Source organism: Hibiscus syriacus, unplaced genomic scaffold (genome assembly GCF_006381635.1).
Source record: "Hibiscus syriacus cultivar Baekdansim isolate YM2019G1 unplaced genomic scaffold, ASM638163v2 tig00112857_pilon, whole genome shotgun sequence".
In the NCBI taxonomy this organism is placed as follows: domain Eukaryota; kingdom Viridiplantae; phylum Streptophyta; class Magnoliopsida; order Malvales; family Malvaceae; genus Hibiscus; species Hibiscus syriacus.
In genome coordinates, this window is record NW_024063412.1 from 380,382 (window position 1) to 392,041 (window position 11,660).

Consider the following 11,660-nt stretch of genomic DNA (forward strand, 5'->3'; position numbering starts at 1 on the left):
CAACATATGACTCATTTAACCAAACAATACACACATTCTCGTATAAATCTTGTAATACAATTCATATCACACAAAAGCTTATACATTACATGTAATATATTTATTGTTATATCTTTGTTAGTGCATGTACACATGTAAGAACTAAAGGTATGTGAGTACATAGAGGTTGCGCACATATGTTGTCACCACAGCTCGTATAATTCCCACTAGGGGCGTGTAGAATTTGTCCCAAAGGACCACTATGTCCCGAAGGACCACATAGAACACATATGTCCCGAAGGACCACGTAGAACCCTCGACTCTTGACATGCCAACTATATATCTAGATCTCATGACACATAACATGGGCATTTCCTTTTATATTATTTCACATATTTTTATCACATAGGCACATAGCTTCTTATCACATAGCTCCTTATCATATCATTCACATCATATTACTTATCTTTTGTGATCATGTAATCACATCACTTATTTCACATAAGCAACCAAATTATCACATATACATGTACTCATATCATTACTCATTTATTCACATAACTTATTATCGGGTAACTCATGTCAAGTTTTCATATGATTCCAAATTCACATATCACCTGGCTTATTTTGTGTTTATATATATATATATATTCTCATATATATATATAAACTCATATTTTCTCATCTTATAACTTATATTACATATGCATGTAATCTTATGACTTATTATCAAGTAGTTCAAGTAATATTCTTGTATTGTTTCACATATCATTATCATATAATACATATCACATAAATGCATATCACATAACATGAAATACAAGTAAGGCATGTCCACATTGTACACCATCCTAATCATACTTTGACTCATGCTATCATATATTCAAAATATCGAAAAAGACTTATCACAAGTCTAATTTCTATGTAGAAATACATATATTCTAATAGTATGCACTCACCTGGTCTCACTAGTCAATACCAATTTCTTATCAACTTCTTATATTTTCCTTGATGACTATTACTTGTCAACTTGTACGGACTTCACTCTTGATCGATATCTACACAAATACACAATCCAATAAATTTCGAGATTCAAATTACTTGATACAATGCATATCAATACAACTAAATAAAACTCCAATTCAACTTTTTCAACTTAAGGGGTATCGGTACTTCAAGCACAGTATCGATACCTCGACTCTAGGGTACCGATACCCTTTCTAGGTATCGATACTAATATTAGGTTCGATGTTCCCTGGTATCGATACCCTCCACGTAGGTATCAATACCCCTTCCTTATGGTATCGATACCTCTTGAATGCCTTCCTTATTTTTCTCTAGAGGTATTGGTACCTGATGAAGCAATATCGATACCCAACGCTTAGAAATCACTTTTCTTACCCGAAAATTCACCCAAACTTACTTAATTCTTCTTATATCACTTGAACTCATCTTAATATCCAAGCTTTTATCTTAAATTTGGAAACCAAGAATCTTACCAATTTATCAACATGTTCTAAATTTGTTTCTAACACTTTGAATTTCTTATTTTGACTGATGAAAAGTCAAATTTAACTTCAAAACTTATTTACTAACCATATCTCAATAATTCCCTTAAAACCTCTTTACCTTCAATCTTACATAACTTAATCCTCTTTGAGTTTTATGTCATCTTAAGCTTTCCTTAATATTTTCTATCACTCCAAGAATCAAAACCAACTTTAAAACAAAAGAATTAACCAACTTGAGACCAACTTACCTTACCAATGGAGCCACGGGAAGAGAAGAGGAAGAAGACAACCCAAGCTTCAGAATTTTCTTTCCTTTTTCATTCCTTTCCACGTGTGAGTTCTCTTATAAACGGAAAAATAAAAATCTTTCTTGTCAAATGACCATTATACCCCTTGCTTCACTTAAATCATCCTTCACAAAATATTACCAATTAAGTCCATGAACTTTTAAATCTTTTTGAATTCATGCTTCAAAGTTTCAAAATTTCTATTTTGGTCACTAACCCGACTTTTGAGATGTTACAAACACAAGAATGGATAAAGAGAGGTAGTTGTAGACACATGTTTTCGTCTGTGTTTTAATAATTTATTTTATTATTATTATTATTATGGTCATTTTATTTTACATGCCTAATTACAAATACAATCGGGGCCCAAATACAATACCTAGGCATTTTTACAAAACAAGCCCAAACAAAAAAAACCCTAGGCCCAAACCCTAGCCCAGGTGTTTTAAGGTTTGAATCCACGTCGTTGTCGCTAAGAAGGAGAGCCCACACTGTTGTCGTCGTCTCTGTCGCTCACCCACGTCACGTCAATGCCACCATCATCACCTTAGCAAAAAAGTAAGCAAAATCAATCAAGAAAATGAAAAAGTCAAAAGCAAATCCAACCAAGAGACATAATCTCATCGAGCCCTAGCCTCTACCAAAATTTCAAAAACCATTGAAGATTTAACAAAAGAGGAGGACAAATTCGAAAAAAGGGGAAAAGTTCGAAAAAAATGAAGCAAAAGAGGAGATTAGCAACCCATTCAAAAAAGACCCAAAAAGAGAAAGAGCGATGACGATCTTCTTCTTCCGGGATCCTTAGTTTCAAAACAGAAAAAACAGTCTCATTCTCATTTCTTCTTGAGCCACATTCAAATAGAAATTAAGGTTCATGAACCTTAAATGTGCTTTTAAATGCCATGATGAGTAGCGCTATTTTTTTACACAAAAACGTTTAGGTCAGGGATGGCTTCCCCAGTCTAGGGCTAGGGCATACCTAAGACTCAATTGGGATTTACATAGGAATTTACAGATTGCCCACCAAGAATGACGATGGTAGAATTCAAACTTGGCCTTACAATATCAAATTACTGAATCCCAACCATTTGTGCCAACACTCATTCGCGGTGAGTAGCGTTATTCGAGCCAAAGAATTCATGTTTTAGAGTTAGGGGTTAATTGTGGGAGAGACCCTTGTGCTTTCTAATGTTCCTATTTCGACTTTCAAATGAAGTTTTTTTTTACTTCGAGCTGATAATTTTATAAACATTTGATTTTAATCCTTATTGTTTGTTTATTACTATTTTTGTTGCTTTCTGCTTTTGATACATAATTTCAATACATTTTATTTTGGTCATCGTTTACTTGTTTGGTACTATTTTCTGGTTGTTCAACATTTAACACCTTAACTATATTATATTTGCACTTTAGTACCTATTTATTAACTCAGTTTCTCATATTCTGTGGACGCCCCATTTATTGTTTCGGTTTATTTATTTTGCCTTTAACTTCATTTTCTTTATGTTCGATTTAGTACCTCATGGATATTTATTTATTGATTTATGTTTTGAGCTTGATGTTTCATCTTCCTCTCATTTTAGTCCATGTTAGCATAATAGCTCATATGTATATAGATTCTTAACACATTATACATATATGTTTATATTATAGTTTATACCATATGTATGCATATTAAATAACCTAAGTACCTTACTGACCTAGTTTTAAGCATGTATATCACATATATATATATATATATATATATATATATATATATATATATATATATATATATATATATATATATATTTATTATCCAATATTTCTTTTATCGTATATTAAATTTATATAATGTAGTAATATGGATATACACTTATTTAATATATTTTTATTCTTATAAATTAATTTATATATTTTGTTATTTTTTTAGAATCAATATTCTTGAGAAATTTATTAAACGTCCATTTGTCAATATTTTTCTATTTTATTTTTATTCAAATATTTTCAAGAACATTCGTCGTAGAATGGGCGTGAAAAGCACCACTCGATAGGAGAAGTGCGATTCGACGATATTCAAATGAAAAGTGAACTTGTAATAAATTAATCAATTTTAATAAAAAGGATCGTACTTTAATTTTTGACTTGAATTTATAGTTTCCGCTATCACGATAACGTATAAGCGGTTAAATGCCAATTTTGGGCGCTATGAGGTGCTTACCCTTTCTCACGAGTAATCGACTCCCAAACCCTTTAAAATGAATCTTTGTTAATGCAAACCAATATTTGTCTTACAAATATTTTTTTTAAAAATTATTTTAAAAGACGTTTTTAGGTATTCGAGCTACCTAACTCAGATGTGGATGACGACTCTAAATTTCAAATTAAATTTCAAATTAAATTTCAAATTTATTAAAATCCCAATTTTAAAAAAATGAAGTGATAATTATTTTTAATTTTTTTTAAATGGGTACGGCAAGCTTGAATTTACTGCTGCCAACTTGACTGTCCAAGTGGACATATTCAACAATTATTTCTTTACTTGCCTTGATGGAATTGGCTGCTAAATCGTTTTTCACGTTTTTGTTGCCAATTCTCCTTGTCGTTTTATGCTTCTTTTATTCCATTAATTTGCTGCCACATTCGTAGGCTTCACTAATTTCCAATTTTACCGACAAGTAGATTTTGCCACGTTTAAATTGTTGCTGCTGACATTTTAATTCCAACAGTATTTTGTATTAGGAGAACAGACATACTGTTTCGTAATGTTGTGAGGGCATATTACACTTGTCTAAGATGCTCATTTTAGTAGTTAAAATGTACTCTAAACCATTAATTATTCAAATGCTTTTCTAAAGTCACGAGCTTAAATATGCTTATTCGAGTATGGTATGTTTAGATAAATGTGAAGGCTCTGACGTTTTAATAATTCATAATCGAGTGAAGTGTATAGTTAGATAAATATGCTTAAGTATTGTCTTTTTAATTAATTCAGATATATATTTTTAATTATTTCTTAAAAGAGTGTATTTTTTTATCGACCAGTTGTAACTGAACAGAATATATATTATAGACTTTCAACGAAAAAAAAGGATATATATTATAGAGGATTGGTTCATTTGTATTAATGTAAAATAAAATGAATTTTATATATTCGTAATTAAAAAAAATAAGTATATATCCATACAAAATATATTATAAAAACAGACCCATTTTCTTGTGTATCATAAGAATAGTAGTTGTCCCGAATTTTTAAAAATTCCAAATCCTTTTCAAGGATTTATCTGTGTACATAAATGATGACTGAACGTGAGAATGTGCTATGCACCCAAGCTTCATGCACCTATACCTCTATAAATTGGTGCAATAAACAACGCAACCAGCACCCAAAACACTAAACCATGAAAACTATATCAGCTGCAGCTTTGTTCATCTTGTTTCTCTTGTCCGTAGCCAACGCTGCAAAGGAGCCGGTGCTCGATACTGATGGCGAACCGCTCCGCTCCGACGTTGAATACTACATCGTGTCAACGATAGGAGGTGCTGGTGGTGGTGGCCTCGACTTAGCCTCCTCATCTGAAATGCTTTGTCCGAAATTCGTAATCCAACAAAGATTTTCAAACGGTAGGCCGGTGTTCTTTCATCCCGTTGACACTAATGATCCCGTCGTCTATGTTTCCACCGATGTAAACATACGGTTCATCGGCATAGACGCGTTATGCCGAGCAGTGCCTACATGGAGCGTCGGCAATTATGATCCTTCGGCGGGACAATGGTGGATCACAACCGGTGGGGATGTAGGTAACCCTGGTCCTCAAACTTTGTCCAACTGGTTCAAGATCGAGAAAGCTGGATCTGGTTACAGACTGAGATTCTGCCCTTCGGTGTGCGATTCGTGCGTAAGCTTATGCAACGAAATTGACAGATTCCCTTATGATGGGAAGGTTCGTTTAGGTCTCACTAATGGAAAAGGGTGGCGTTTCTTCTTTGTCAAAGCACCTAAAGCCATAAAACAAGTTGTTGATAATCAGTGATGATCTTATGTAAGAACCGAACGTGTAGTCTGTTTTAGTTTCTCAGTAATGAATAAAGTGCATGCTTCACAAAAAAAGCATCAATGTAGTGAACTATGTCGCGTTAGTTCGGGAAATGTGATGTTCGATTGTGGTTTGTTTTCTACTTTCGTGATTTGTCTTTCATCCATAATTAATTTAAAATTTGAAATTATATCGAGCCTTGAACAAACATATTAACTTATCAGGACCCTGGTTGTTATCAGGACTGCCTTACCTTGTTTCTCCCATACTTTCTTTAATGAAATTGCATTTCCATTGATAGAAAAAAGGACGTATATGATACTATTAATCCAATGAAATTTATTTTTCCTTCTCTGCAAAATATATATTTTGGCATTTGGATTTAACTTTAATGTGTAATTTGATGTTTAATTTTTGTCTAATTAAGTACATTAACTTATATTTAATTAGGATTCAATTTGATACCTAATTTTTTTTCCAATTTGGTACTTGAACTTGTTAGTTCAAATTGTTGCCCAACATAACTTTTTGGGGGTCATATTTTGCTCTTGTGTGGCTTACGGAGGGCTGTCCTTGACCGGGACTCTGAATTGGCTTGGGCTTTGTGCTGGTTTAAAGGGCATGTCTTTGCTCGTGTTTATCCTGAAGCTTCCTTGGAATGCTCACATCTACTACATTTGGAAGGAAAGGAATTCTCGACTCTTTAGAGGTGAATCTCGATCAATTGACGATATTGTAAATACTATAAATGATATTGTTAAAATTAAAGCCAGGAAGAAGAATAACTGTGAATATTAGGCTATATTCGATGTGGGGATTATCTTAGTTTTGTGGGTTCCTCTTTCTTTGTAATGTGCATGTTGCCTGCTTCTTTGGATAATGAATTTCAAACTTATCCAAAAAAAAACAGATAAATGATTTATTTGAACCATGAAGCCAAGTTTATGCATAAGGATGGCTATAATTCAACAACCATTGAAGATTTAAAAGAAGAGGAGGACAAATTCGAAAAAGGGGGGCAAAAGAGGAAATTAGCAACCCATTCAAAAAAGACCCAAGAAAAAAGAACGACGACCATCTTCTTGCTCGGGGATCCTTAGTTTCAAAACAGAAAAAGGTCTCATTCTCTCTTTTCTTCTTGAGCGACATTCAAATGGAATTTAGGGTTCATGAACCTTAAATGTGCTTTTAAATGCCATGGTGAGTAGCGTTATTTTTTTGACACAAAAATGTTTAGGTCAGGGGTGGCTCTCTCAGTCTAGTCAAGGCATACTTAAGACTCAATTGAGATTTACATAGAAATTTACAGATTACCTAAAAAAAATGACGATGGTAGAATTCAAATTTAACCTTACAATCTTAAATTATTGAATCCCACCCATTTGTGTCAAAACTCGTTCGCGGTGAGTAGCGTTATTCAAGTTAAAGAATTCATGTATTTAGAGTTAGGGGTTAATTGTGGGAGAGACCCTTGTGCTTTGTAATGTTCCTATTTCGGCTATCAAATGAAGTTTTGCTTTACTTCGAGCTGATAATTTTATAAACATTTGATTTTAATCCTTTTGTTTGTTTACTACTGTTTTTGCTGCTTTTTGCATTTGATACATAATTTCATACATTTTTATTTTGGTCCTCGTTTACTTGTTTGGTACTATTTTATGGTTGTTCAACATTTAGCACTTTAACTATATCATATTTGCACTTTAGTACCTATTTATAAACTCAGTTTCTGACATTCCGTGGACGCCCTATTTATTGTTTCGGTTTATTTATTTTGCCTTTAACTTCATTTTCTTTATGTTCGCTTTAGTCCCTCATGGCTAATATATCCATTTATTTATTGATTTATGTTTTGAGCTTGACGTTTCAGCTTCCTCTTATTTTAGTCCATGTTAGCATAATAGCACATTTGTATATAGATTCTTAACATATTATACATATATGTTTATATTATAGTTTATACCACATGTATGCTTATTAAATAACCTAAGTACCTTACTGACCTAGTTTTAAGCATGTGTGTAGCATATGTATATATATATATATATATATTTCTTATTCAATATTTCTTTTATCATATATTAAATTTATATAATGTAGTAATATGTCCATACACTTATTTAATATATTTTTATCCTTATAAATTCATTTATATATTTTGTTATTTTTTAGAACCAATATTCTTGAGAAATTAAAAAAATCCATTTGTCAATATTTTCCTATTCCATTTTTATTCAAATATTTTTATTTTCAAGAACATTCGTTGTAGAATAGACTTGAAAAGTACCACTAGATAGGAGAAGTGTGATTCGACAACATTTAAACGAAAAGTGAATTTGTAATAAATTAATCAATTTTAATAAAAATGATCGTACTTTAATTTTTGACTTGAATTTATATTTTCCGCTATCACAATAACGTATAAGCGATTAAGTATTAATTTTGGGTGTTGTGGGGTATTTACCCTTTCTCACACGTAATCGACTCTCGAACCCTTTAAAAATAAATCATTGTTAATGTAGACTAATATTTCTCTTAAAAATATTTTTTCTTAAAATTGTTTTAAAATACACTTTTAGACATTCGACCTACCAAACTCAAAGGTAGACGATAACTCCAAATTTCAAATGAAATTTCAAATTTATAAAAATCTCAATTTTTAAAAAATAAAGTGATAATTATTTTTAAATTTATTTTTTAAAATGAGTACGGCAATCTTGGATTTAGTGCTGCCAACTTGACTGTCCAAGTGGACATATTCTTCAACAATTATTTCTTTACTTGCCTTGATGGAATTTGCTGCTAAATCGTTGTTCACGTTCTTGTTGCCAATTCTCCTTGTCGTTCTATGCTTCTTTTATTCCATTAATTTGCTGCCACATTTTTAGGCTTTACTAATTTCCAATTTTACCGACAAGGAGCTTTTGCCACGTTTAAATTGCTGCTGCTGACATTTTAATTCCAACAGTATTTTGTACTAGGAGAACAGACATACTGTTTCGTAATATTGTGGCTCCTGTTCTCTGTTCAGTTTCGTTCATTGATATGCCTATAATACGATCAACAATGTCTTTATTTTTCTGACCGGGGGGGGGGGTTCGACTACAACTGTTCACAAGTTGGGCATATTACACTTGTCTAAGATGTTTATTTTAGTAGTTAAAATGTACTCTAAACCATTAATTATTCAAATGTTTTTCTAAAGTCACGAGCTTAAATATGCTTATTCGAGTATGGTATATTTAGATAAATGTGCTGTCTCTGACGTTTTAATAATTCATAATCTTTTACGGACAAAACTAAAGTTAAAGTAAAGAATAAAATAAAAAGTATTGCTTTTTTAATTAATTCAGAGATATATTTTTTTAATTATTTCTTAAAAGAGTGTATTTTCTATCAACCAGTGAGCAGAATATATATTAAGCTTAATATATTTATGCCTTAAAAACGATTTGGTGCACAAGGTGATTAACTTTTCCAATGTTATCTAACACGTGTCACGTATATAAATTTTAAAAAATCATTTTATTTAAAATTGTAATATTATATTTTAAAACAACTCCCCAAATTCTAGATTTCTCGCTATCGATGGATCACAGTCGGTCTATGACCATCACTGTTGACACATCAAAACCATATCATTATGAAACTGCGCCGATTGTTGTAAAAACGCCGGTAGATGGATTTAGTCTTTTTGTTGTTGTTTTCTGCCGATTTCGACGGTTACAATCATTCATATGTTACATGACCGGTAGTGATCTTTCGTCGTCAGTAGAGTGGGGATAGGAGGGAGAAAAACGACAGGGGTTTAATTTTTTTTATTTTTTCTTTTTTTAAAAAATAATATTTTTATTATTAAAAAATTAATAAAATATAACGTTAAACACTTAAAAGTATAACGATGAAAACGTTATACACCTATTATTAACAAAAAAAAACTTTTAAATAGTAAATATTTTGAGATATAGTTCAAATGCCTAAGTGTATTAAGCCTATATATTATGGACTTCCCAAAAAGAATATATATCAGAGAGGATTGGTTCATTTGTATTTACGTAAAATGAAGTAAATTTTATATATTAGGGAGGACTAGTTCATTTGTATCCATACAAATATAATATAAAACAGGGACCCATTTTTTTGTGTATCGTAGGAACAGTTGTCCCGAATATCTAAAAAATCCAAATCCTTTTCGAGGATTTTTCTGTGTACATAAATGATAACTGAACGTGAGCATGTGCTATGCACCTATACCTCTATAAATTGGTGCAATAAACTACGCAACCAGCAGCCAAAACACTAGACCATGAAAACTATATCAGCTGCGGCTTTGTTCATCTTCTTTCTCTTCTCCGTATCCAACGCTGCAAAGGAGCCGGTGCTCGATACTGATGACGAACCTCTCCGCTCCGACTTTGAATACTACATCGTGTCAACGATACCAGGTGCTGGTGTTGGTGGCCTTGACTTAGCCTCCTCATCTGAAATCTTTTGTCCGAAATTCGTAATCCAACAAAGATTTTCAAACGGTAGGCCGGTGTTCTTTCTTCCCGTTGACACTAATGATCCCGTCGTCTATGTTTCCACCGATGTAAACATACGGTTCATCGGCATAGACGCGTTATGCCGAGCAGTGCCTACATGGAGCGTCGGCAATTATGATCCTTCGGCGGGACAATGGTGGATCACAACCGGTGGGGATGTAGGTAACCCTGGTCCTCAAACTTTGTCCAACTGGTTCAAGATCGAGAAAGCTGGATCTGGTTACAGACTGAGATTCTGCCCTTCGGTGTGCGATTCGTGCGTAAGCTTATGCAACGAAATTGACAGATTTTCTTATGATGGGAAGGTTCGTTTAGGTCTCACTAATGGAAAAGGGGAGCCTTTCGTCTTTGTCAAAGCACCTAAAGCCATAAAACAAGTTGTTGACAATCAGTGATGATCTTATGTAAGAACCGAACGTGTAGTCTGTTTTAGTTTCTCAGTAATGAATAAAGTGCATGGTTCACAAAAAAAACATGAATGTAGTGAACCATGTCGTGTAAGTTTGGGAAATGTGATGTTCGATTGTGGTTTGTTTTCTACTTTCGTGATTTGTCTTTCATCCATAATTAATTTAAAATTTGAAATTATATCGAGCCTTGAACATACATATTAACTTATCAGGACCCTGGTATCAGGACTGCCTTACATTGTTTCTCCTATACTTTCTTTAATGAAATTGCATTTCCATTGTTAGAAAAAAGGACGTATATTAGAATATATATACTTTATAATTACTTTAACTTAATAAAAAAATGTATATGATACCATTAATCCAATGAAATTTATTTTTCCTTCTCGACTAAATATATATTTCGGCATTTGGATTTAACTTTAATGTGTAATTTGATTATTTTTTTTGTCTAATTAAGTACATGAACTTATATTTAGGATTCAATTTGATACCTAGTTTTTTTCCCAATTTGGTACTTGAACTTAACTTCTTTGTTCAAATTGTTGCCCAACGTTACTTGAACTTAACTTGTTGGGGTCATATTTTGCGCTTGTGTGGCTTACGGAGGGCTGTCCTTGACCGGGACTCTGAATTGGCTTGGGCTATGTGCTGGTTTAAAGGGCAAGTCTTTGCTCGTGTTTATCCTGAAGCTTGCTTGGAATGCTCACATCTACTACATTTGGAAGGAAAGGAATTCTCGACTCTTTAGAGGTGAATCTCGATCAATTGACGATATTGTAAATACTATAAATGATATTGTTAAAATTAAAGCCAGGAAGAAGAATAACTGTGAATATTAGGCTATATTTGATGTGGGGGTTTATCTTAGTTTTGTGGGTTCCCCTTTCATTGTAATGTACACGTTGCCTGC

At 32.7% G+C, this 11,660-nt stretch overlaps 2 protein-coding genes across 2 annotated transcripts; both read left to right on the top strand.

Annotated features, from left to right (window-relative positions):
• Positions 1–5,108: 5,108 nt before the first annotated feature.
• LOC120184085 (21 kDa seed protein-like) lies at positions 5,109–5,906 on the top strand. The gene has a single exon (XM_039188646.1). It carries the CDS (start codon positions 5,158–5,160, stop codon positions 5,788–5,790), a length of 633 nt encoding a protein of 210 aa, XP_039044577.1. The 5' UTR covers positions 5,109–5,157; the 3' UTR covers positions 5,791–5,906.
• A 4,151-nt stretch (positions 5,907–10,057) lies between these two features.
• Positions 10,058–10,877, top strand: LOC120184087 (21 kDa seed protein-like). The gene has a single exon (XM_039188648.1). It carries the CDS (start codon positions 10,100–10,102, stop codon positions 10,730–10,732), a length of 633 nt encoding a protein of 210 aa, XP_039044579.1. The 5' UTR covers positions 10,058–10,099; the 3' UTR covers positions 10,733–10,877.
• Positions 10,878–11,660: the final 783 nt, after the last annotated feature.

Bases quoted from the DNA above. Each gene is read 5' to 3' on its own strand.
- LOC120184085 (XM_039188646.1), top strand. From the start codon at position 5,158: ATGAAAACTATATCAGCTGCAGCTTTGTTCATCTTGTTTCTCTTGTCC.
- LOC120184087 (XM_039188648.1), top strand. From the start codon at position 10,100: ATGAAAACTATATCAGCTGCGGCTTTGTTCATCTTCTTTCTCTTCTCC.